Below are 27,632 nucleotides of genomic sequence, written 5' to 3'. Positions count from 1 at the left end.
ACCAAAACGGCTACCTACCTGTAACTGGATCAATGTGGCATGTTAGACTTCCGAGGCGTGTTCGAAAACTGAAGCATTTACTTCTAGGTTTACCAGCGTTTTGAAAACCGAAATGTTCATCAACAGAAACGTTCAAAAAACCGAGGTACACTGTATAACGAATATCATTCCCAGTAAGCTTTAACCTTACCACAAGACCATCACATATGATAAAAAGAACCTTCTTATTTTTTACATTTCCAACAACTTATTTGATTTGATTTATACTTTTTTGCCAATTTACTCGATGTTAGGTACCATCGATATAACGTTTTCATACAATTTTCTCTTGGACAATAACATGCTGTAAATTTTTATCCATATTCCACAATTGTTCCCATGCATCCCTATCTATATTATGACCAATATCTATTGCTCAATGTATTGCTGAGGATTTTATTTGCTCATCCTCTCTCTCCCATTCCAATCTCTTATTACATTTTAGATAGCAGTTTTACATTACATTCGAACAGATCTCTCTCCAGCTGTGATATCCCTTGTATCCTATCTTCTTAAATACTTCATTCAAATGATATTGTATCCATGTTGTTAATTTTCCTGATAATTCCTTAAATTCTTTTGATACTCTCCTCCTCTTGTTTTAATAAATTTCTGTAAGTTGCCCACCCTTCAATCATATTGTGTTCTTTACTGCTATAGCTTCCAACGGTGAGAGCCAAAGTGGTGCATTTCTTCTAATAGATTTTTTGTATTTATCCATACTTGGTACAATTTTTTTCCTAATTATATGATTTTGTAAATCCTTGATGTCTTTCCTTTTACCATAATAGAAGCGTGCTAACCGAAATATTATCGTGACGTCTAAGTCCTAAAATATGTGAATTCTCCAAGTCACCCATTCCTTTAACCAACAAAGAAAAGATGCTTCATAGTATAATCTCATATCTGGCAGAGAAACCTCCTCTCTCTTTTGCATCTATCAATATTTTATATTTTATTAATGGTTTTTTCCATTGCCAAATATATTTAGAAATATCTTTTTGCCATGTGTTGATGTTTTGGCCAATCTCCAAAACTGATTGAAACAAAAATAACCTTCTAGGTAATACATTTAGGCTTTTTTATATTTCGGACACCATCCTGACGGAGGGACACAAAGGAGCTGTGAGGGGTCGCGGGGGTTGGTGAGGTATAAAGGGACGATGGAAGTTGGCAGAGGGGTTGCAGGCAGGGTAGATGGAGTTGGTGAGCAATGTGGCAACCAGTGCCTCTATAAGTACATTTATTTAAACTCAAAGGTGACATGGGTGGCACTGTGGTCTAAATCACTGAGCCTACTGGGCTTGCCAATCAGAAGGTTGATGGTCTGAATCCCCACAATGGAGTGAACTCCTGTTGCTCTGTCCCAGCTCCTGCCAACCTAGCAGTTCGAAAGCACACCAGTGCAAGTAGATAAATAAGTACCACTGCGGCGGGAAGGTAAATGGCATTTCCATGCGCTCTGGTTTCTGTCAGTGTTCCATTGCGCCAGAAGCGGTTTAGTCATGCTGGTCACATGACCAGGAAAGCTGTCTGTGGTCAAACTCCAGCACCCTCGGCCTGAAAGCAAAGACGAGCACCACAACCCCATAGTCGCCTTTTACTGTCCAGGGGACCTTTACCTTCTTTTCTTTTTTTACCTTTTTATTTCAATGGCATGAAGAAAACAGACACATAGCTTAAGGTTGAAGATTGTAGTAAGTTTAATGGAAAAGCCCAGTATCAGTCAGGGCTACAACTTTACATACAATACAGCTGGTAAGCCGGACAGGATGTCCGAAGGAGATTATCGCAGAGTGAAAATGAGTCACTGGGCACCACATGGCAGCTGCTGAAAAGCTCAGTGTGGCCGTTTCAACCACATTACAAGAGTCATTCATATGTTAGCCAGTCATACGGTAAGCCTAGTAGTACCACTGCTACCATCCCTCCCCCCCCCCCAGCCATCTGGGGAAACCGAGGTGTAGTAACCACTGGGTTTTGCAGATGGTTGAAGGCCACATATTACAGTTGCAGCTGCCATATGGTACGTTTTCACACAACTACTGTGTCGTTGCTGGTTGTCTGTGACCACCCTCAATAGCATATAAGTCGGGTGCTCACAATTTCAGTACACATTCAGTGGTTCATGTTGACAATCCCATTTGAAAAACAAAAGTCACACACACACATACACATCCTGTGGGTTGATATGTCACAGCAGGTGCACATCAACTGAGAAATCAATGCTTCCCAGTTGACGGAAGTAAAAAGGATTCAACAGCTTTGTGTCTTGTATGTTCCCCAGTAATGATAATAATAATAATAATAATCCTAACTGAAGAAATTGTAGGCCCACAACTAGCCTCTGGTTGCAGCAGCTCAAGGCTCACATTAGCTCGCATTCAGCAATGCATAAACATAGGTTTCTTAGCTCTAACAAACCTCGGGAACCGGAAGAACGTTTTATTTTCAGTGTGCGAGAGGGATTTGGAAATTCAGATATACACTCCCGCAACAAAAGAAAGGTCAGCTTCACAGCTTTAGTGCTACTAACTGGGATGAATGGATCCTGCCCAGATTGCTTCATTCTAGAATTGAAGCAGTTTGCTCTTAATCCCAGACTCCACCCCTGGGGCTCTCGCTATACCTTGCTTAGCGCCTCTGGCCCAAACTGAAGCCCCCACACTTCTACTTTAGCAGCATTCCAAGACCTTCAGCCCTTCCTGTGAGCCTTTTTGCAGCCGGGCCACACAGCTACTAAGAGACCATATCAACCGGCTTTGTCGACTTATCATGTACAAGGACTTTCCCCATTTCCCTGGGACCAGATCAGCTGTCTTGCTCTCTCTCCGACGTCGGCAGGTCACCTACTCCAGTAAAATTCAGCTCCTTACTGTCAGCTCTCACAGAGTTCAGGTTCGAACCGAGAACCTCCGAGGTGAAAGCGTTGACCTGAAAGCCGTCTTCCCCCGCTGAAAGCGAAACCCCGTTCATGTAAGTCTCCAAATGTCTCAGCAGCTGCTTCGGGTTTCTTTTAGCAAATGCCTCCACTTCTGCAAAGAGAGAGAGAGAGAGAGAGAGAGAGAGAGAGAGAGAGAGAGATGATATCTGGTAGGAACATGTTCTGAAGAAGTCAAGACACCTTGGTGGTGCTGGTGCTGGAGGAGACTCTTGAGAGTCCCATGGACTGCAAGAAGATCAAACCTTTCCATTCTCAAAGAAATCAGCCCTGAGTGCTCACTAGAAGGACAGATCCTGAAGTTGAGGCTCCAGTACTTTGGCCACCTCATGAGAAGAGAAGACTCCCTAGAAAAGACCCTGATGTTGGGAAAGATGGAGGGCACAAGGAGAAGGGGACGACAGAGGGTGAGATGGTTGGACAGTGTTCTCGAAGCGACTAGAATGAGTTTGGCCAAACTGCGGGAGGCAGTGAAGGATAGGCGTGCCTGGCGTGCTCTGGTCCATGGGGTCACGAAGAGTCAGACACGACTGAACGACTGAACAACAACAAGGAACATGTTCTGAAGAAGTCAAGACACCTGGGTTAGAAAATGGTTAGCCAGTTTGACTTCCAGCTTACCTTCCCTGTGAGGAAAGGCCACTTTTGAGCTTTTTAAGCCAAGTGCGGGGTTGGTGGTGGTATCAAGGTAAAGGTTTATAAAGTTATGAAGAAGAGCATGGAAAAAATGTACTGCAAACTTGCACAGCTATGAAAATGACATTTTGGAGGGGAGTCTAGAAGCCAAGTAAAAGTTGCTTTCCAAATTCTTCCAGTCTCTCCAGAGTTTAAGCAGCCATGGTCAGGGGAGTGTTCTGCAGGTTCGCGATTGTATCTTACAAACACAGAATTCAGTACTGGGTGCAGAATTTGGCAATCCAAGAATCACATTTTGGAGTCCTGATTTTTAAAAGAAGGCAGGAGCTTTGAAGATGCACTAGCTTGAAGATGCAAGTACAACTGAAAGCTCAGAAATTTATTACATTTATATACCACCTTTTCCTTTTCCTAAAAAAAAACTGTGGAACTGTATAAGGAATATGCAAACTTAGGCACATTTATTTAATTAATTAAAACACCTGATTAATCAACTAGAATTTCTTTAATTAGGTGTCAGACCTAGCTTCAGTTATGCAAATTCAACAAAAGCCAGCACATTTGCTTTATTTGCCCAGTTATAAACTGACACATAGCATTTGCATGCAGAACCATATTAAATAATCAACGACACAAACATTTATCTCCGCACATGAGTCTGACCATGGCAATCAGCTCTCCCACAAAAGAATGTATATGCACGGAACAAGGAATTATTATACTGTATATTTTCTTTCTTTTGAACAGGACGAAAACAACCCACCTTTTAGAACAAAACCAGAGTCGGAAATAGTCTTTTGTTGTGCTTTCCAGATGTTGAAGAGGCGCAAAAATACAGCCACGTACAAATCATTTAGCACTGCAATGACCTGCTGCCTTCGATTACACTCTCTGAAAGAGACAAGTAAAACAAATTTACTCCCAGGGTCATCTTCCCTATCACTGGGCCTTATTAACAGGAAAAGACAAAAGGGGAAACAGCACACAAAGAGCTGCTTTATATCAAGTCAGACTTCTGGTCAATCCGGCTCAGTAACGTCACTCCATATTGGCTGGCAAAGACTTGCATTTCCGTCGTAGGATTGCAAGAAGCTTTGTAAGCTAAATTTCAAAAATCATTTTAGATATGAAAGTTTAGTGAGAAATCTAGATATTATAATTTTAAGCAGTGGTTAAGTAGCGAAAATATAGAAATTAGTAATGAATGTAAGAAAATCATAAGGAAGGTTTGATAGAAGCCAGGGCTTTAAAAAGCCAAAATGTATAAGATGAGAAGAGAAATTGTAACGGAGATTATTATTGTATTATTGTAAAATGAATAAAAATGATTTGGCAAAAAAAAGACTTCCATTTCCATCATTAAGAGCATGCTTTTGCTTGCCAAGAAACATTTCATTTTGCTGGGGGGAAAGACAACACTCCTCTGGAATTTAAGGTAAAACAAGGGGGAGTTCACATATACCCATGTCAAAAGAAATCCTGAGATGATGGCCCAGCGGGTGGCGCTGTTGTCTAAGCCACTGAGTGTCTTGGGCTTGCTGATCAGAAGGTCAGCGGTTCGAATCCCCACAACAGGGTGAGTTCCTGTTGCTCTGTCCCAGCTCCTGCCAACTTAGAAGTTAAAAAGCACGCCGATGCAAGTACCGCTGTGGCGGGAAGGTAAACAGCGTTTCCATGTGCTCTGGCTTCCGTTGCACCAGAAGTGGTTTTGTCCTGCTGGCCACATGACTTGGAAAGATGTCTGTGGACAAACAGCTCCCTCGGCCTGAAAGCAAGATGAGCACCGCAACCCCAGTCACCTTTGACTGGATTTAACTGCCATGGGGTCCTTTACCTTTTTATTATGTGTGCTAGCCATGGTCACTGTCCCTTCCCCCAGCATATGGGGATAATAATATGGGTCTACCTTGGAGGCTCACAGTAAGGGTCACTACAATACTAGGTGTACATGAAGCACTATGAAACCCATCCAACGCGTGGTACAATGCATGTATCCGAAGAAAGAAGATCTTGGCTTACAAAAAGCTTAGGCAACAATAAATGTGTTAGGTTTGAAGGTACCACCAGAATTCTAGGCTGGTTTTAATTTTGTAAGTGCCCTCCTGGCAATCTTTCCTCCTCCCCTTTTCCAGAATCGACAAAAAAACGGTCGCCAACTTCTGCAGTATGGACTGGCAAGGAGGAGGTAGCCTTTCCACATCTTGGAAGAGGATGAATAGGGTTGTCACATGTTGTTCTAAAAAAGTCTGGCATCTCAGGCACTGAGCATGTGTGAAATGTCCCCCCCCCCCCAGCAGAACAAAGCTTTAAAGCAAACGCACAAAGACCTAAAATGTATTCAATATATTCCCAACATTTTACAGAAGCGGTACTTAACTTCCACGCCAATGTAAATGTTTTCATTCTTCTTGAGTTGCATGGTTCTATATAGCAATGAAAACAGCGGCACAACTTGAACACAGCTCTACCATGCCATCCGTAATAAAAGAGATCTGCAACGAACTCACCTGGAAAGGCGTTCTTCCCTCAGCACTTGGATTACAATACGAGTAATATTGACAGACATCACACAGAAAGGGAAATTCTGTAAAGGAAATGGAAATACATTTTTTAAAAAGTGTGCCCTGCCCCTAATTAACGGGAAGTAAAATTCATACTACTTTTTTTTAGTTCACTTATACAGTATATGCCTGGAGGAAACCCCTACACAGAGATTTGGGTCAGTTTCTCTACTTGACCTTACATTTAAGAAGCGAGTCAAATTCAGGCAACATGTTCTGGTTTTAGATTATGACTCCGTTCAACAGATATGCAGATTTGATTTGCTGCTTTTATAAAAATCAAGTGTGGCCCATTTGACCTGAAGTTGTGGCATTTTCTCTGTTCAAACCATCTCAGAGCAAGGCTCTGGTCGCAGCTCTGGTTATCTTAGCTGCTGTCTCACTGGTGCTGTCTCAACCACAAACCCGACACATTGGTACTGCAACCTAAGTGGTGCCTTTAGAGTGCAGAACACAGCATCTTACAACATCCCGTCAGCTGACCCCAAGCACCAGTCCAGCTCAAAGGGCCTTTTAATGTTCTAGCCTCAGAACTTGCTTCTTGGTCCAAGCAACTCGAGTCCTCGGAGAAGACCTCGCTTGGCTAAGTTTTCTACTCTGTTCCTTTGCTCTGTTCCCTCTGCTTTTCAGAACCGAACTTTCGTTTTATTGATTTACATGCAGTATTTATTTTTTAAAATAATCATTAACAGTAAGAGTTGAACCCAGACATAGTCAATCTCACGGCAGACCCACTGAAATTGTTGTCAATTACGTTTTCAGTGTATCTAACTCTAAGCATAACTATGTCTGGATCAAACCCTTCGGAGCTTGGCTTTCTGTCATTCTTGCCCAATGTTTAGGGCCAGCTGTACCACTGGGCATGGTAAGACAGCGGCTTCAGGCGGCAGATGATGGGGGGCAGCAGCAAGGTGTTGGAAGCACACAACAGTGTGGAATGCCACCTCCTAAACTAACCTGCTGCCCTCAAGAACAAATCATGCCTGCCCTGGACTATACAAATGAAAAGAAAAAATCAACACCGTAAAAGATCCCTGGACTATACGGCATGCCCTTGACCATTCTGACTGACAAGCAAATAGCACTGTGGTCCCAAAACCTTACCCCTGCCATCCCTTACTGACTTTGCCTATTTGCACTCACAACATAGTAAAGTTGTAGTATACTGGAGAAGATCAGATATGTGATTAAAATCATGTTTTCACCCTTCATGATTATCGGTACTTCCTCAACTTGCTTAGAAACTAGAAAAGGGACTGGGGTGGGCCTTTGGAGGGAAAAGGGAGAGGAATTTCAGGCTCATCCAGCAGAGGTCCCAGGACCTCATTGTTCTTCTGCTTCCCTCCACTGGGGGACCCTGAACCAATTCTGCTTTCCTGACGAAGGATAAGTATTAAAAATGCAAACTCCCCTCACAAAACCCAAATCACATAGCCAAAAAGAAATCAAGAAAACTCTAGTACCCTGGTATAATTTATTGTAAATTAAAGAGCAGCAAGGCTCCAGTGGGGCTGATTGCAGAATACTAACTTCACGTCAATGGGAAAAGTAAGACAATTTGGAAAAATGCTGTTAAGAGCAGGGAATAAAGGTAAAGGTAAAGGGACCCCTGATCATTAGGTCCAATCGCAAACAACTCTGGGGTTGCGGCGCTCATCTCGCTTTATTGGCCGAGGGAGCCGGCGTACAGCTTCCAGGTCATGTGGCCAGCATGACTAAGCCGCTTCTGATGAACCAGAGCAACGAACGGAAACGCCGTTTACCTTCCCGCTGGAGCGGTACCTATTTATCTACTTGCACTTTGATGTGCTTTCAAACTGTTAGGTTGGCAGGAGCAGGGACTGAGCAACGGGAGCTCACCCCATTGCGGGGATTTGAACCGCCGACCTTCTGATCGACAAGCCCTAGGCTCTGTGGTTTACCCCACAGCGCCATCCACGTCCCAAGAGCAGGGAGTACCAAATCATAAATCCACCAAGCGCAGCTGACTAACCTGCCAAATAGAAACATAAAAAGATATGCTAGACCACCCTGACCTGACCTGATGACCTTCAGAAGTTTTGGACTGAAAAAGTAAAAGAGGTAAAACTCCCATCAGCACAGCTGGTCTGGAAGGCACCTGGTTCACAAAGCCTCCACCAGAGTGACAGCTGAGATGCTAATGGTTCTTTTTTCTGGACCTCCAAATGCCTCTGGTGGGACCAATTTTAGCAAATGCCTCTAGACACAATGGGAGCATCAGCTACATTTCACCATCTTATTATGCATTCAGTTTCCACCCTGTTTCCCAGAAATGCCTTTCTATGAGCTAATGGGAAAGGTGGTGCTTAAATTTATTTTATTCTCCCCCAATAATTTATTCATATTTTTATTTGGGGGGGGGGAGAAGAGAGAAACATAAGCAAGATCATTTCAGCATGAAATGTCGTTGCACTGAACATACAAATATCAACCAGCCTCTTCAATAAAGAAAAGGGAAAGAAATCTAATGCCACCTTTACTGCAAAAAGATCTCTGCTTCGGTCAATCTAAGATATACCAACTAATACCATATGACCATACTTTCCACAGCAAACTATGGAAATTTCTTAAAGAAATGGGAGTGCCGGATCACCTCATCTGTCTCCTGAGAAATCTCTATTTGGGACAAGAAGCTACAGTTAGAACTGGATATGGAATAACTGATTGGTTCAAAATTGGGAAAGGAGTACGACAAGGCTGTATATTGTCTCCCTGCTTATTTAACTTATATGCAGAATTCATCATGCGAAAGGCTGGGCTGGATGAATCCCAAACCGGAATTAAGATTGCCGGAAAAAATATCAACAACCTCAGATATGCTGATGATACAACCTTGATGGCAGAAAGTGAGGAGGAATTGAAGAACCTTTTAATGAGGGTGAAAGAGGAAAGCGCAAAATATGGTCTGAAGCTCAACATCAAAAAAACTAAGATCATGGCCACTGGTCCCATCACCTCCTGGCAAATAGAAGGGGAAGAAATGGAGGCAGTGAGAGATTTCACTTTCTTGGGTTCCATGATCACTGCAGATGGTGACAGCAGTCACGAAATTAGAAGACGCCTGCTTCTTGGGAGAAAAGCAATGACAAACCTAGACAGCATCTTAAAAAGCAAAGACATCACCTTGCCAACAAAGGTCCGTATAGTTAAAGCTATGGTTTTCCCAGTAGTAATGTACGGAAGTGAAAGCTGGACCATCAAGAAGGCTGATCGCCGAAGAATTGATGCTTTTGAATTATGGTGCTGGAGGAGACTCTTGAGAGTCCCATGGACTGCAAGAAGATCAAACCTATCCATTCTCAAGGAAATCGGCCCTGAGTGCTCACTAGAAGGACAGATCCTGAAGTTGAGGCTCCAGTACTTTGGCCACCTCATGAGAAGAGAAGACTCCCTGGAAAAGACCCTGATGTTGGGAAAGATGGAGGGCACAAGGAAAAGGGGACGACAAAGGATGAGATGGTTGGACAGTATTCTCGAAGCTACTAACATGAGTTTGGCCAAACTGCGGGAGGCAGTGAATGATAGGCGTGCCTGGCGTGCTCTGGTCCATGGGGTCACGAAGAGTCGGACACGACTGAACGACTGAACAACAACAACAACCATATGACCATTTGCATTTCTATGAAGACCTAGCCTGGATTCTCAAGGCCAATGCCCAAACTTCCACTCAAAAGAAAGCAGCATAACCCATCAAAATGTTATGCAAATACCATCAATCCTGGATCAGAAAGCTGTTCAAACAAGAAGGTTTCAGGCTGAAGGTTCAAGTTTTGGTAGTAAAATCTAAACTGGATAGTTAAAACAATGGTGGGACACCTGTGGCACCCCAAATGTTGCTGGACTTTAATCTCCACCATCCCTGAGTAGTTAGTCGCCATTCCGGCTGGGGCTGAGGCATCATCCAACAACATCTGGAGCGTCACAGGTTCATCATCCCTCTCATCTACAAGTCTTCCTAAAGCACAGCTAAAGGCTCATGAAAGATTCAGCCAGAGATTGTTTGGATACTGGACACGTTATTGGGGGTGCACAGTATGGCAGACAGGAATAAGATTATATTGGGGTGGGGAGGGAAGAGTAGAAGGAAAGGAGAGATGAAAAAAATTAAATGGCTGAATTCAGAGCCAATGACCAACTGTGCTTTGCCATTACAGGCATGGAATTTTTAGAGACTAAAATACCCTAATTATTAGAACATGAGATCTCCCAGCATGTAGTCCAAGGAGATGTAGTTAAAGAACCGAGCCATTTCTGGGAGGCAGTTCAGACACAAGCAGTCGACACTCTAGGAATCTTTCAAGCTGATGATTTAGGCTGCTAAAAAATAAAGGCCTTCCGTTATAATCACTAGGAGACCAGGCTTGCAAAGTTATCTCTCCCACAGGTTTTCAGTAACATTTCAAAAACCCAAGCTCAGAAAAAGGAAACGTGCCTGTGTTTCGTGATGGGATAACTTGAAAATCTCTCGAGCTACGGGTAATATCCGGGAATCCATTACAAAATATAGTGTTTGCATTAATCCTAGCATTCCAGTCCCACGTAGGTCTGTGCCAGGATCCATCCCTTAAGTATAAAACAAACACAGAGGGACAGTTAAGCCACGGCAATAAACGCTCTCACACAGGCCATATTTGTGAATGATTGCATGCATAAAGCTACATTAGAGGACTGTTAATTGCCAAGGCAAACCCAGAAAGGCAATGCTAAAATTAATGTGGCCTGATGAAAGCTTGATGCTCTCTCTCATGAACACCCAATACATCATTTCCATTATGTAACCATATCTGAATGACTCCAAATTTGAAAGCCACAGGAAAACGGTGATTTGAATTACCGAATGAAACGTTCTGGCCTGTGCGTTACAGCTTATCTCTAAGGTGAATGCGATATGGGACCAAGCTATCTAAAAAAGACCATCTGCTCCCTGAATGAAGTCTCCCACTCAAATTATTCAGAAGTCTTTCTTCAAATGCCTCAACTTTCTGAGGCAAGGCACATGGAAACAAAGTATTGGCACCCCGGTTGTGGAAATGACTCCCAGAGACATTCAGCTGGCACCCCACTCTTCTCCCAAGTTTTTAATTAGATGATTCTATTGCCTGTTGCTGCATCCTTGTTTTTATTGATGCTGCTTCCGGTATTCAACAACTGAAACAGGACAGCAGTCAAAGGAGCCCCCAAAGCCCCAAAAGTGTTTCAGTTGCTTTTACTGTTGTCCTGTATCTGTTGTTGAATACTTGCATTTGCAAGCTGTAAAGCGATACATACATTTTAAAAGAAATAAAATAACTTCCATTCCCTCCAAGGTAATGTGATGTTAATATTAAACCATAAAGGTAAAGGTAAAGAGACCGCTGACCATTAGGTCCAGTCGCGGACAACTCTGGGGTTGCGGCATTCATCTCGCTTTACTGGCCAAGGGAGCCGGCGTACAGCTTCCGGGTCATGTGGCCAGCATGCATGACAAAGCCGCTTCTGGAGAACCAGAGCAGCGCACGGAAACGCCGTTCACATTCCCTCCAGAACGGTACCTATTTATCTACTTGCTTTCGAACTGCTAGGTTGGCAGAAGCAAGGATCGAACAACGGGAGCTCACCCCGTCGCAGGGATTCAAACCGCCGACCTTCTGATCGACAAGCCCTAGGCTCTGTGGTTTAACCCACAGCGCCACCCGCATCCATAACAGAATGTTAAATAAGTAACTCCTTACGAATCACGTTTATAATTGTCTGTGGAAGCAGGCCTATAAAACAACTGCCCAAACTCAAAATATTCGGGTTTTTGAAACGTTACAGTGGTTCTCGCTGGATGTTTAGGTTAAGGATTATTTCGAATAAAGTGTCAAAAAAGGAAGTGTGAGCAACTTTTAAAAGGTTTCTGCTGTATCCTGCAAACAAGGAACTCACCGATCTTCCCCTGCAAAGAAATGTACGACCCATAGATCTTTCCTGGGGAAAATGCATGTTCCTCTTCCACGTTACAGCAAAAGCAAACGTCATGCCATGCCAAGCTGGTATAAAGAATATTGTTCATGTACTTCCTTCATACCTTGAAATCCCAGGTCTTCCCAATGGGCTCCATAACGGGCACAATCAAAACGGGACCCCGTTAGTTTCTTGTAAATCGTTTGCAGGATCCTCATGTGCACTTTTTCATTGTTATCCAAGCCACCTGTTGAGGGAAACGGCAATTATTTTCTCTACATAAATGAGCTTATACTCGGGACACCTAAGGCCCAAGTTTAATCCTTGGCATCTTGGCATAAAGATCTGTTCTCTTCCAGGCAGTGGCCTCGAGTGTTTTTAACTCAAGTGAGGAAGAGTGCAAAGAGCAAAAGAAGCAAAGCAAAATCAACTAAGTCCAAGGTCAGGCATCAGCAAGACCATCTGAAACAAGGCTTCAGGGTCTGATAAGGCAAAATCAACTGGAGGGGACCACAAGGGTCATGCAGTCATGCAGTCTGATCCCCTGGAACCCAGGAAAGTCAAGGCAAAGCAGGCAGCGGCCTACTTGCACCCATGTGATGTTCAGGCAGAAGAGACGTATGAGCAGGCTCAAATCACATTACAGTGGTACCTTGGTTCTCAAACGCCTTGGTACTCAAACAACTTGGAACCCAAACACTGCAATCCCAGAAGTGCTCCGGTTTGCAAACTTTTTTTGGAAGCCGAACGTGCTCTGTTTTGAGTGTTACGCTTCCGATTTGAGTGCCACACTTCCATTTTGAGTGTTACGCTGAGGTCTGTCTGTTTTTGCTACTTATTTTGAGTTTTTGTTTTGGCGGCTCTCTTTTTTTGTGACTGTGTGGAACCCAGTTCAGCTACTGATGGATTGATTGTGTGACTGCAGTACATTGTTTATTGCTTTCACTTTACGGATCAATTGTCTCATTACATCGTAAAATTCATGTCAAATGGCTGTTTTAGGGGTTGTTTTTAAAATTCTGGAACAGATTAATCCATTTTGCATTACTTTCTATGGGAAAGAGCAATTTGGTTTTGGAACGGACTTCCGGAACGGATTAAGTTTGAGAACCAAGGTACCACTGTACTTCAGCAGTAGGAAAACCCAGATTTAAATAGAACTGGCTGTCGAAGGGCAGCAACACAACCTCCACAGGCTGACAAGGCGCTGGTCAAAGGTACGCCTCTTGGGCTGCAGCTTCTAGGCCAGTGGGGACACCCAGAGCCATTTCTGATGGCAATTGCCTCTCCCACCAAGACACCACCTCCTCTCCCAGAGATGGGGAGTTGGGACTGCAGGGTCACAAAAGCATCTCAGGCAGCAGGGAGAGAGACCTCTGCCCAAACCGTTGGGAGAACTGTTGCCAATAAAAGCAGGGAAGAAACAAAGGACATATAAAAGCAGTCTGCTGTGACTTTATATCAGGGGTTGCTAAATTCCAGCTTCCATCAACCCCAGCCAGCATGGTCTATGGCAGGCATAGGCAAACTCAGACCTCCAGATGTTTTGGGACTACAACTCCCATCATCCCTGACCACTGGTCCTGTTAGCTAGGGATGATGGGAGTTGTAGTCCCAAAACATCTGGCAGGCCGAGTTTGCCTATGCCTGGTTTATGGTCAGGGATGATGGGATCTGGGAGTCCACCTGGAGGGCTAGAGGTTCCCCAACCCTACTTCACAGGACTGGATAAAACAGCTTTATACCAAGGTCAGACCATCATTCTATACAGCTCAGTGCTGTCTACACTAACTTGGTAGTGGCTTTCCAGAGTTTTCCACAGGAACCTTTCCCAGAGATGCCGAGGATTAAACCCGTGGCCTTCTGCAGGTGCTCTTCCCTGGAGCTGCAGCCCTTTCCAGATACAGGTATTTAAGACATGGCGATATTAAGTAGGCTGACAGTCAGAAAACCAGCTGAGCACTGGCAACAGAGCCACTGGGAAGATGCTATCCTGCAGCCACAGGAAGCAAAACTTACACTGGGCTATCGCCAAGGCTAAGTCCCTCTCACTTTGCAGCTGCTGGTGGAGACGGGGCGGGCCAAAAAGGAAATGGGCAACGGCGGCCAGTCCTCTCCTTCGCACTGTTGGCTGAATCCTTTTCTGAAACGAGGGAAGTTAGAAAGAATTTAAAAGTGTGATGGTACATAGGCAAAGTCCTCCCTAACAACACTGCTGAGAAAAGGGCAACAAACCACTACTGCAACTGACCATAATTAAGAGATCTTCATTGACTTCCAGGGTTGTTGTTTTTCCAAACTCAGTTTGGCAAGGAGCGTTCTCCTCGAAGGCAATCTATGCATTATGTGCAGCTTACATTTCAGACCATAGTTTTCTCACAGGCAAAATCCTGGCCTGATCTCCCTCATACCCTGGGCTAGGTAACAAAAAGGAACATTTTTAACCTGGCTGCAGACTGACATTACGCTTAGTAGACCTTCTTCCTGTTTCCCTGCCAAAGAGAGGATTTTTTTTTCTGTGGTTGACAACCACTCTGGAACTCCTTCCTTAAGCATACCTGCCAGGCTTTCCTCACTCCCATCTTTTAGGCATCAGGCAAATTCTATTTTCATGGACCGTTTGGTGATACCTAAGATCTTTTTACTGCCTTTAGCTATTTTTATCTTGTTGCTCATTTTGCTGTTTTATCTTTTGTAATGTTTCTGGGTGTTTTGAAACAGATAGGTGGGTTTAAAAAAAAAATACTAGTTTGTTTGGTTTTGTTTTGTTCCTTGTGGGTGCTTTAAATCCCTTAGAGAAAGTAAATTGTACTACAGTGCCCTATATCAGATTTGTTGTTGTTGTTGTTGTTGTTGTTGTTGTTGTTGTTATAGGCCACCCATCTGACTGGGTTGCCTGAGCCACTCTTGAGTGGCTCACAACAAAAGATTAAAAGCCAATAAGACATAAACCATCTAAAAGTCAAACAGTTGTTTATCTGTCTGCCAACTGATGGGAGGGCATTCCAGAGGGTGGCTGCCACTACCAAGAAGACCCTCTGCCTGGTTAGATGCAGTCACCTAACAATACAATCCTTCAACCATTTAACTTGGCTTCATTCAGTTGAGGTTAATGAAAATACTAACTGTTACTTTACTTATAGGCAACAAGTGTGTGTGTGTGTGTGTCCCTGCTTAATATCAATAGGCAGGGAGTTCCGAAGCAGAAATAACTTGAAAACATCTAACCTCTCCTGTTACAGATACCTATAGCCTAGAACACAGCATGTTATAGCCCTACATATCTGTTAGCAAAAAGGAGATGGGGTGGTAGAAAGGAGGGGAACTAGCTAAATCATGGAGATTTAAGCTCCTGGGCTCTGGTAATTCTATCTCTCCCTGACAAAATGAAATAGGAATAAGAGTACCTCGGAAGTGCTTTAAGGGCCAAACAGGAACCATCAATGCAGCATTTTCAATGCCTGAAATATTTAAGCAGTACGGCTGTTTAAATCAATCCTAGTTGGCACATACATACCCTGCAGTCTGAGAGATCTGCTGTTTGGAAGTATTGCAATGCTTCATTGAAAGAGATTAAGGGTATTGGCCCTGGAGGCCTCTCCACAATTCCTACAGTCACAAAGAAGAGAAGAGCATTTACTGTATTTAATTCATGTTCATTCTACTGTTCCTCCCAGTGGTACCTCACAATATTAAAACATTTAAAACAGCAACAACAACAACCATCAATGCCACCTATTTTTGTACTGGAATTTGTGTTATATTTATTTACCCATCCACACATGATCTGAAACCAGGGAGAAACAGTAGCATAGCCAAGTCTTCTGATAACACCTAGTTATAGCCAAGAGCATCCAAAGGATCTCTTCAAGTTGAGTGAAGACGCAGATGAGATTCAACATATGTAAGTGTAAAGTGATGCACACGGAGTGAAAAATAAAATCTTAAATTCACATATACAGTGGTACATCAGGCTACATACGCTTCAGGTTACATACTCCGCTAACCCAGAAATAACGCTTCAGGTTAAGAACTTTGCTTCAGGATAAGAACAGAAATCGTGCTCTGGCGGCGCAGCGGCAGCGGGAGGCCCCATTAGCTAAAATGGTGCTTCAGGTTAAGAACAGTTTCAGGTTAAGAACGGACCTCCGGAACGAATTAAGTACGTAACCAGAGGTACCACTGTATGCTGTTGGGGTCTGATTTGTCTGAAAAGGTCTTAGAGTGGTAAGCAGATAACTTACCGGTAATCAAAATGTCAGCTCGTATTGTAGTTAGTAGTGCGAGCTCAGAACTGGGAATCATTAGGAAAGGGATGAAAAATACAACTGCTAGAATCATAATGCCCTTATATAAATCAATGGGGCAAACCCATTTGAAATGGCAAGTGCAGGTCTGGTTGTTTCATTTCAGAAAGGATACTGTCCATAGGGAAAACATAACCATAAATTACTTTTACTTCAGGTTCAAGCTGCTTAATACACTTATGTAGATGACAGTGTGCAACTAGCTCAGTGTTACATGGAAACAAACGCAGGGACAGGGAAACTAGGAGCGCGCACCCTCCATGCTCACCCTTTGCAATTTGAGCTGAAGCCATAGAGAAAGTGGAAGCAGAGAAGAGACAACATAAAGCATCGTTTAACAGGAGTCCTTGTTGTTTAGATCGCTCTCTTACCATTTTCAGCAAGCGGAAGCTTTCGGCTGAGCCTGCTTGTTCTGCTTTGCGAAAGACCACAGAGTTCCAACTTCTGCAGCAAGAACTTTTGAGAGCAACGCAAGCAACAAGGCTTTGGTCTCGAGCAACTTTAATGTTTCTTCTTTAAAAGGCAAGCAATACCAGGGTGTGTGAGAGAGAGCTACTGTAAGTTGCCCTTAGAGGCTCGCCTTGTGCCTTCATTACTGATCTTTAGGCTCTTCTCTCAGTCCTTTGGCTGATTAAACAATCTACGGCCTTTTAAAGCAGGGAGCAGGGTTACTGTTTTGCTTGTTATTATGTTATTGTTATGGAAATAATAAAACTGAAAATTGAAATGTGTTTGAGAAGGGCTGAGTTTGCAAGAGAACCATGAGAGCAGGGGCGTACCTAGGGGTTAGTTAGGTTGGCCTCTGCCAAGGGTGCAGGCCCAGGTGGAGGGCACAAAAATTGCTCAATTCCAGTTTGGCTCAACATGGCTAGGAGCCTGCCTGTCTGCCAGTCCGCATGAACTCCCCAGGTCATTCCTCTGCTGCTCTGGGAGGCCAGACGAGGTGCACAGGCTCTTTCTGGCTGCCTCAGCGGAGGAATCCAGTTGCTGGTGTGAGACATTGCAGCAGCCCTTGCAGGACCCCCTCTCCAATTAGCCGGTGGCGCTATAAGAAGTGCGAGTGGAGCGCCCATCAAAGCTCAGAGAGAAGAAAGGTGGAGACAGCGGGCAAGAGTTGCAGGAGGAGGCAAAAGGGAAGGGCGGAAGGCAGGGAGGCAGGGAGGTGCACCAACAGAGGAGCAGAGCAGACCCAACCCCAGTGGATGCAGAGGAAGTCACTGGCAGAGCGCCAAAGGCGACAAAAAGCTAACTTTTTGAGTTTCTGGTCCATGGGAGCACTGATACATCTCCTTGCCAAGGGCGCAAGGGAGCCTAGGTGCACCCCTGTGTGAGAGAAGGATGGAACAACATGCAGGAGATATTTCCTTAACTGTTAAGAACAAAGGAAGGTGGGAAATATAAGGAAGATGCTGTGCCTCGTGATTAAACCAGTAGAAGCTAGCAGAAGGAAATGTTGCTTGCAAATGTATAAATGCTTGTGTTTTTGTCATTGGTGTGCTACCCCTCAAGTACTTGCGGTTCGGGTTGTATTGCACTGGCCATGCAATGCCTTAGTAAATGTCCTCTATGACTGACAACAGGAGTCTGGATCTTACAGGCCAACCAGGCTGAACCCACAGGGTACTGGGTATGCATTTTTGTGTTTTTATACTGTAAACCACTCTGTGATCCCTCTTCAAAATATATTTCCTGCTCTTCTCACAGAAAGTAAGCGAAGGTTTCAATCGTGGGTCATCTATCAAGTACACCTCTTTCAAAAAACAAAACAAAACAAAAAGGCCTTTAAGAGGGTAAAAATCCAAAGTGGATTCGTGCAGCAAAACTTAAACAAATCACCAGTAGATTTCTTTCACCTCTACTTAGTTGTCTTATCTAAGAGCCCAATTACGTGCCCATTTACTTGAAAGTAAGCCCTATTGGACTTTTTTCCCTGTTGGCATACGAAGGTGAACCCAGCTGTGGTTATTGGAATTTTGCACGGCGTAGAGAAAGAACTTCTCTCCCTTCCTAATAACATTGGAGCCTGGAGTCCTCAAACGAAGCCGAAAAGTAGATTAAGGACAGATAAAAAGGAAGTGCTTCTTCACACAGCTAACGGTGGAGTTTGCCGCCACAAAGTTAGCGGTGACAGCCATCAACTTAAGATGGCTTTGAAAGAGGATTGGACAAATGCATGGATAAGACTATCAAGGGCCAGGAGGCGAAAAGCTGCCTCCAGGATCAGAGGCAGTGTGCCTCTCTGCAGAGCAGTTGCCGGGGAACAACAGCAGGAGGGGGATACTGCCCTCCTGCGCTACTTGTGAGCGTCCCAGAGGAATTTGGGATGTGGGAACTGGACTACATAGATCTGTAGTCTGATCCAGCAAGGTTCTTACGTTCTCAGCAAGCATGCCTGGGATCAGAGCTGGGGAAAACACAATAAATGTTTAAGCAAGAGGATTAGATTGATTCAAACATGTACTTGGTTGTGTTTGTTAAGTAAATTATGTTACCTACAATTTGTTTCCCCCACCGAGAAGCGTCAGCCTGAAATGATGCATATAATATGGCCACAGGCAGATTTCAGATCCTGCTCTTTTATGGAAACGATAGGATTTTATGCAGGAAGCCTCACCGCAATCTCATTAAGGCTGCAATCTGTAATCTTAACCTTTAATTCTACAATCAATTAAAGAATGAAGCCGCTTTAACCCTGCGGTCCTTTCTGCATAAAAAGCAGAGCTTCGGTTTACATACCACAGGTTCGGTTAGAATCCCATTCTGAAATTCTGGTCTTGATGACAAAAAAAAAGTGTGCCACAATTTCAGCTAACCCAGCACTCTTTTCAACACGGACCAGGAAGTTTGCCTTTTTTAAAATAGCTTTTATCAAGCAGGTTCATTATATTATAAGCTAAATAGTCTTATGTACTCTCTCAAGACCCCATTGTTATCACTTTTAATGCTGGCCCATTTCAATTAATGAACTCTGGATAATTCACTCTTCACATACTCCATGGTCGCAGGGTCTGACTCTGTCTGCCTTTAATAACTGTACGTCTTGTTTTTTTATTTAAAAAAATCTATACCTAAATATTGATAAAGAACAATGTTATTGGTCCATTTAAGTTTTTTGCTATCCAGAAGTTTTGAAGTTTTGAAGGTAGAATTGAGAGGGTTGAAGCAACATTAATCCTGATGCAGTTCTCCCTGCCCCCCACATTAAATTGCATATATATCTGAATATGAAGCATATAGTAGGTGTATGTGTATTACACACACACAAACACACACATTCAGAAACGCCATGGTGGGAGAATGATTGCATAGTGCACATACAGGCATGGTTTGTATAGAATATTAAATCCATGGTTCTAAATTGTGGTTTGTTTGTATGTCCAAACCCACCCCAGCTAACTAACTATAGTCTCTGTGTTAGGTTTCTTGTGACATCCAAATCCATTATCCCCATTTTTTTTTTTGATGCCATGCCCCAGGACATGTGACGATGATACCAAGCGATGATACAAAACAAACCATGGTTACTTTGCTCATTTATGAGACTGATCCTGGTTTGTTCAACGAACGTGGTTAAAGTCACACCAGAGCTATTCATGCAAACACAGCCACTGAGTTTACCTACTAGGTATATCATATACCTACTAGGTATATCCCCCCATTCTCATAGCGCTAAACATACCAATAAGCAGCAGCTTATTTAATTGACTGGAGAAAATACTTGAAGCACTAGTAACTTAAACATAGCTAATACTTTAAAACTTGATAATTCCCAGACTGAATCACATCCAACATTTTTACACCCACCACATACTATTCTTAGACATGTTTCCTGCTCTTTGACAGTACCTCCAGCACTTGCTTTTCTTACAGTCATCTCAATTAATCTATTGCCATGTTTAACTGGTCCCAACAGCAAAGGAAATGCCATTGCAGTTGCTTTCATACCTTCCGAATGGATGTTTGCCACACTGTCCCATTCTTCTCGGGCTCGCAGAACCTCCTCACTAATATCTAGCAACAAAGAGAAAGAGAGAGATGAGACAAAACATCAGACTGGCAACTATGGAACCGCTTCCAAAAGAGCAGTCTTAAGGTGAAAAGCAGCTTCTGTTTTTTGAAAAAAATAAGTCCTTGCCTTGACTGACAATAAATTTTGACCATTTTGTGCGACAAGCCAGGGAAAGGGCCACAGCTCAGTGACAGAGCATCTTCTCTGCAAGCAGAAGATCCCTGGCATATGCAGAGAGGGCTGGGAGAGGCCCCTGCCTGAAACCTTGACTGAGCTGCTGTCAGTCAGTGTGGACAATAATGAACTAGATGGATCAATGGTCAGACTTTGTATAAGACACGTTCTTATGTTCCTAAGGCAATCTGTTTGTACTGGATAGCAGCTAATGTCTTTCCTCCATGACAGGTACGGAGCCCCAGCTTCTGAGGCACAGCAGCAGGTGGGCTGGTCTAGTGGGCAGGTGAACAGAGGCAGCGGGTGAGGAGCCTGTTGGAAACAGGCTCCGTTCCCCCTCTGTGCAGGCTCCACATGTGCCCCCCTGCTGCCCGGTCCACCAGGAAGGCGCAACACTTGCGCTGCCCCGGGTTCTAGCAACCCACGCTACGCCACTGAGAGGAAGAGATGAGAAGCAAGAGCCAACTCCAGTGACTTGGCCAAGAGGCCAGCTCCACTGGGCTCCTCTCTCCCTTAACTGTCACCTAGCAGCAGCCATTCCATCAGGCAGCAACAGAGGGAGAGATGGGAAATGGGGTCCATGCCATTGGATCTGAAAGACCAGTTCCATTCAGCTGCCGCTTTTACTCAGCTGTCATTTGTAACTTTAAGAACTGGTGCCTGAATTTGTGGCTTCCTCACCTCTCCATCACTCATTTTCGTAGTCGTGTCTTTCAGAGTGTAAGCTGCAGAGACTGTGTTATGTAAATCAAACTCTGATGCACGGGGATTTCACTGGACACAAACACACCCACCCACAGCCAATGATGACTGCTCTCCATTGCTATCATGAAGGCTTTGTACTCAGAGCAAACAAGTTGTCTGACTTATCTGCTATGAGCAAAAGCTGTAATTACACAACTTTCTCATTAAATATCATATATATATATATAATCCTTCAAGCTGCATGTTTGTTTGTTTTCACCTTTCTCCGTAACCGCTTGACCGATCGGCTTCAAATTTGGACACAACATGCCTTGGCCATATGGGAAGGATCTTAGGTACCTAGATTGTAAAAATATCACACCTTTCTCAGGTAAATCCGTGAATTTGTGCAAAAAAGCACCCTCCAGTGGACGTTAAATAGCAGGGCACACAACACCCGTTGCCGATCCCTCCCCCCCCCCCCCCGAGGAGGATGGTCACTGCCACCATCCAATCAAAACAGGCACGCCGCCTGCAAAAGGCAGCCCACACACAAAGACAGAGTTTGGCTTTTAGATGCCGCCTGCAGCAGCTATAGAGAGAAGCCGCACCATAGCCACGCCGCCCGGAAATGTCCCGTCCGCCTTTTGGGAGGGCGGATGGATCGGTAGGAAAGCTAAGCCACCCGCTAACACCGAGATAGCCTGCTGATAGAAGCAGCAGATACACAGCGAAGCAACGGCACAGTCAGGCCAGCTGCAAATGTCCCGTCCACCATTTCCGGGTTCGGGCGGCCTAGCCTGATACTGTACAAACAGATATACTGCCCTCCAATGCACATCAACAACATCAAACCAAGACATACAAACAATTCAAAAAAAAGGAATCAGAAAATACAACAATACTAATAATGAGTTATATACACATAAACAATAACGAGCAAGAAAAGAAAACCAAAACAACCTCAACTTCAACGCAAAGACCTATGGTAAGACATTAATTTCTCTTTTATACTGCATCTTCCTTTCCCATTACACTAAAGCAGCCACAGCAACACGTGGCTGGGTCAGCTAGTAATAACATGAAAAGAGACCTGCTGGATTACACCAAAGCATCCTGTACCCACAGTGGATAACCAAATGCATATAAGAATCCCACAAACAGGACCAAATTCCTACAGGCCTCTCCCCAGCAACATTTCCCGGCAACTGGCATTCAGAGGCATAATGCCTCTAACAGTAACATTCACTAGGTTTCACTCAAGGGCAACACTTACTTACTTTGAAATTTTGGATTCCACCTCTCCACAATGCTCTATGGCAGCTTACAATAAAATACCCATAATAATAATACAACGATGCCCATAACCCTGCCCACACTCCAGTCAAAATAACATCCAGGATTAAAATATTGTTTAAGAGCATCCGATTCCTAACACAGGAACTAAATTAGCAAAGGATGGTTTGGTTAAGCTCACCCGAAGAATTAAAACAATCTTCTCAGTGGGATCAAAGGTATATGACCCAGTTGCTGACAGGATGATGACTATAGCTCCTTCGGTGTGCCATCTCATCAGAAAAGAAACAGAACTCACAGCGGAACATTCAGCTAACTGGAACCATACCTGCTTCTCTGCATCCGTTGGGTGTTGCTGACAGAGACTGCAAGAGTCCATTCTGCTTCAAGGCAGAAATCTGAAAGAAGGAGAAGTCATCAGAATGTAAAATGCCACATTAACCTGTTGATGGACTTCTTCAAAATATTGTCAAGGCTAATGCACCTGAATGCCTTTGGGCTGAGATTGGGGCTACTTGGCAAATTGCTACCACCAGCTTCAATTTAAAGTCAGCTTTGGAATTGCTGCCATCCTGTCCGACGATTTCCATGCAGACAACTAAGGGATGGCAGAAGCAGCTAAGAAATCATACTAGCATGGAAGAGCTAACTGGGCTGGGTGAGAGAAAATGAAGACTCCAACCACTATTTCTTAGAATGAACTGCCCCCAAATGTTTTGTTGATATAGCTCTGGCTGCGGTCACTCATACCCTAATAACATTAATTCAGACGAGACTACTGCATGTGTGGCTGCCTTTGGAAAGTGTTTAGAAATAGCAAGTGATTCAGACTGTGGGAGCAAGAGTGTTAACTGGAGCCGCCCACACAAAGTGTAGTACTTCAGTTTTATGTCAACTGCACCGGTGTCTGGTAGGCATTTAGGCCCAACGCACAGCGCTGGTTTTGACCTTTAATGTACTAAGTGGTTTGGGGCTGGGACAGCTTCTCCCATGATTCTATCCACTCACTTAGATCATACTTGGTGCCCTCATCCGTCTCCCCGTCACATGAAATGTAAGATTATGCTGTTCCATGAAACAGGGCCTTTTCAATGGTAGCACCTAAATTGTGGAACTCTCATCCTGGACAGACATACATGGGTACCTCATTGACAGGGTTCAGGTGACAGGAAACTATTTCAGAGGACACTAGATAATCATTTGGCTGGCTCTGGCTGTGATCACGGCAGTAATCTTTATAATGTGGCTTTTTCCAGCTGCATAATGCTATACTGCTGCTAAGTTGCCTTGTAAATACCAACAGATGGAAAGCTGGGTTACATTTTTTTTTAATTGCAAAGGACTTTACATTGAAAAGCGCTATAGACATTGTGAACAGTGCAGTTGTGTATCAATTCATCCATGTCTGCCATTTCAAATGCTGCAGGTGCTCTTGTAAGAGGCTGCCCTTCAAGGTTTTGGGGAAGGTACGGCTGACCACAAGGAGCAATAGCTGTCTGCCTCTTATAGAAATGGGCTGATCTAAGCTGCCTCCTACTCTACGTTCCATTAAAATTCCCAAGAACTACTAAGGGTGCCTGCTTAAAAATACCATATCTGCATATTTACAAGCAAACTATTAGTTGCACTGGAGCAGCCTTCCCCAACATGGCACCATTCAGATCCTTTGGACTACAACTCCCATGAGCTCCAGCCAGCACAGAAGGCAGAACTAGTGCAATGAAAAATCCACACCTTACTACGCTGGCAGAAACAAAATTCCTTATTAATATTCCATTACTGCATATTTAAGTATGTTGGTTACAGGCACTTGACCACACTTACAACTTTCAACAATACAGGTGAAACTCGAAAAACTAGAATATCGTGGAAAAGTTCATTTCTTTCAGTAATTCAACTTAAAAGGTGAAACTAATATATGAGATAGACTCATGACATGCAAAGCGAGATATGTCAAGCCTTTGTTTGTTATAATTGTGATGATTATGGCGTACAGCTGATGAGAACCCCAAATTAACAATTTCAACTTTGGGGTTCTCATCAGCTGTACGCCATAATCATCACAATTATAACAAACAAAGGCTTGACATATCTCGCTTTGCATGTCATGAGTCTATCTCATATATTAAACTCCAGTAGCTAATGAAAACAATTGCTTACATAAATGGACTTTTCCATGATATTCTAATTTTTCGAGTTTCACCTGTATATATAGGGATCGGCTGTCTGAACAGCTGGTGCAGCATAGCGGCCAACAGGGCAGGCCAGGAAGTCTCCAGTTCAAATCTTGCCTCACCCAGGTAAGAGATTACACTTACATGCAAAGCTTTGTACGCTGGAAAAGAAACCACTTGTTCTTCATTCTGGTAGTTGCCAGTGCTGCATCGGTTCATACCCTAATGGAAACAATGAAATCAGAGTCACCAGAGAATGAATTATCACCTCGGAGTCCCAAAGGCACCCAGGTTCCTATGAGGAAATGGAGAACATGGTTAAGCTTTATGCAGAGCTGCACCGGGGAACATTTGTCGGTTGTTTAACATAACAGAAACTGAAGAACAAGGAACCACACTTTGGATTTAGTGCGAATTGCGCAGGGCCAAAAACCGCTATCTGGTCACCTAGTCTTGGGGGACCAATTTAAGAGCAAAATAGTGGTGGTTGAATACAAAAGGCAGGGGGGGAATATTTATGTATGAGTGGATGAGAGATGCCACTCATGCAAACGCCATCCAAGAGTACTCAGATGAAAACAGCTGTACCTGCTTTATACTGAATGAAAGAGAACATCTCCAAATCCACAAACCAAAGCAGATGATTGCACACAGGACCACCTGGCAACCACGCAAAAGCTGCCCTAAGCTCTTTTGCATCCTATTTCTCTATCAAAGAAAATGAATACAGAGTTTCCACCCCAAGACATAAAGCATATTAGACAATCGTTAAGTTTAGATCAGGAGTGGGCAACCTGCATCCTGCCCGATACTCCTAGACTAAATCTCTCTTCGTCCCCAACCACACATGATGTTGAGTTGGGAATCCTGAGATTCCCCATTCCTGATTCAGGTATGTGTTTGCTAAACGCCAAGCTCATTTTGAGTATATTATCTTAGTAGGCCCTTACAAGACATCTAGCCCAATGTTGTCATCCCCATATTACAGATATGAAGACTAAGGTCCAGAGAAGGTGGCTTATTTTAAACACACACACACCCAGCTCAGTTCACAGCTGAAGTAAGATTTGAACTTCTGCCTCCTAGATCTCATTCTCTTAGCCACTATCTCTCATACCACAATGCCATGTTTCCCCCCCCCCCCTAATACATAAAGATGTTCTAATTTTCAGATTTCCCCAAAGGTTCAGTACATACTAGTGAACCTGCAGTTCCCAACGCTGCAAAAAGGGTAGTGTTCCACCAGATGGAGTTGGAAGCTATACTCTCCAACCTAGGAGCTTCTGGAGAAGCCTGTGTGGATATTCAACATTTTTGGGCAACATTTTTCCTCCTAATGCAACTATGCTTTTAACAACTGCACAGGCAGAAACCAAAAGGTACAAGCATCTCATCTGGAGATCTGCAGCTTACCTTCCAACACACCCACCCATTTTTTTTTAACAACAGGGAAAAAACAGTTGCAGTTTCTCCAACCCCCTTCCCCTCTGTGTTGTAGCAAGATGTGCTGCACAGCAGGCAGGAGGAAGGCAAAGGGGGCAAAATAAAAAGCCTTGGAGAAGCATCAGTTGCATCGGGCAATTTGAAGGTGCACACATGGCCTTCAGGTTGCTGCCTAGGGGAAGCCATTCCTATTACAGTACTTGAATATCCATGCCAACCATTTTGATGGCCAATTCTGGTTGAAGGGAGGAAGAGAAAAATAAAAGTGTTACCAATTGCTTCTTTGGCTTTCTTCACGACATGCATATCAGGGCTTCTTTTTCCTTTTTTTGCAGCAGGAACTCAGCCCTGGCACCTCTCAGGTGGGCACCATTGCCAATCTTAAGGGAACGACGGAGGTGTTCACAAGGAGTTCCTGCACCCCCCCTCCCCCCCCCCCCCAGAAAAACAGCCCACAAAATATACCCGCTAAGCTCACAGTGAACACAACAAGCCTCCTCAGAAAAAGACGTTGGCTGCTATGAGGCCAATCTAAATTCGGCAAAACTGGCCAACCCACCCCCGTGTCACCCCTCCCCCCCCCAAAAAAAACTGATTTCCCCCCCCCCGTTACTCCCCTCCCCCATTCAAACAGCCCCTCCCACTGTGGCCCCCAAACTATTAAGTCCTACCTACCTTTACTCGCCCCCCAAAAAATATATATATCCCCGCCCACCATGGCCCCCAATCCAATACGGTTGTCCTGCCGTCCCCTTCCCCCTTTTTACTCTTTTCCTTAAGGTCAGATACCTGGGAAGGAAGGGTAACGCACGCAGACACACACAAGCCCGTACACGCCCCCTTCCCCCTATATAGCGACATCGTTGCATAGGTAGTGACACGTGTCTGCTCATTCCCACATTCGCAGTCGCGCGTCACGCCCCCCCAAGTCTCCCCCAGTTTGCCCTGCTCTTGCCCTCCCCTCCCCCACACACATCTCCCCCACGCATAACGCACCCACGGAGGCGTCATCCCCGACAAGCCGGACCGAACGACGGGCTTCCCCCTCCCCCCCGCCTCAGTTTTTCCTCCAATCTGTGCTCTGTTGCTAACCCCCCCCCCTCCTGTAACACCCACACAGGCAAACGCGTGTGCGCGTCGCTTTGCATGCCGGGAGTTGTAGTCCCAGCGTCCTCGGATTGGACAGAGCAGCCTTTCCTTCTTCATTCCGCCGCGTAAAGTCAGCTGCTGGGGGGGGGGGAGGTGCGTTTGCCGCTTCGCTCTACCACGATTGAGCTTGCACGACTCCCCAGTCCGATATTATTATTATTATTATTATTATTATTATTACTACTACTACTACTACTACTACAACAAAAACAATAACAACAACAACAATAAAAAAAAATATTTGTTCTCCAGCCACTCTGGGCGGCTTTCAAC

At 44.2% G+C, this 27,632-nt stretch overlaps 1 protein-coding gene across 5 annotated transcripts; it reads right to left on the bottom strand.

Moving 5' to 3' along the window:
* Positions 1–1,722: 1,722 nt before the first annotated feature.
* Positions 1,723–27,302, bottom strand: ELMOD3 (ELMO domain containing 3). Of its 5 annotated transcripts, none has more exons than XM_033171862.1 (11): positions 27,207–27,302; positions 24,912–24,989; positions 22,922–22,991; positions 20,376–20,441; positions 15,641–15,732; positions 14,143–14,266; positions 12,248–12,370; positions 10,631–10,761; positions 6,124–6,200; positions 4,380–4,507; positions 1,723–3,074 (listed from the first exon to the last, which is right to left on the bottom strand). In XM_033171862.1, exons 1-11 carry the CDS (start codon positions 27,219–27,221, stop codon positions 2,851–2,853), a joined length of 1,128 nt encoding a protein of 375 aa, XP_033027753.1. In that variant the 5' UTR covers positions 27,222–27,302; the 3' UTR covers positions 1,723–2,850. The 5 variants fall into 5 exon arrangements, with proteins under 5 accessions (XP_033027753.1, XP_033027751.1, XP_033027756.1 ...); XM_033171860.1 differs by lacking the exon at positions 27,207–27,302 and adding an exon at positions 27,000–27,120; XM_033171864.1 differs by lacking the exons at positions 1,723–3,074; positions 4,380–4,507; positions 27,207–27,302 and adding exons at positions 4,599–4,685; positions 4,968–5,016; positions 27,000–27,120.
* Positions 27,303–27,632: the final 330 nt, after the last annotated feature.

Source organism: Lacerta agilis, chromosome 15, assembly GCF_009819535.1.
Source record: "Lacerta agilis isolate rLacAgi1 chromosome 15, rLacAgi1.pri, whole genome shotgun sequence".
NCBI classification, from domain to species: Eukaryota; Metazoa; Chordata; class Lepidosauria; order Squamata; family Lacertidae; genus Lacerta; species Lacerta agilis.
The sequence above is the reverse complement of the archived record's forward strand: the minus strand, read 5'-3'. Positions and strand labels throughout refer to the sequence as shown.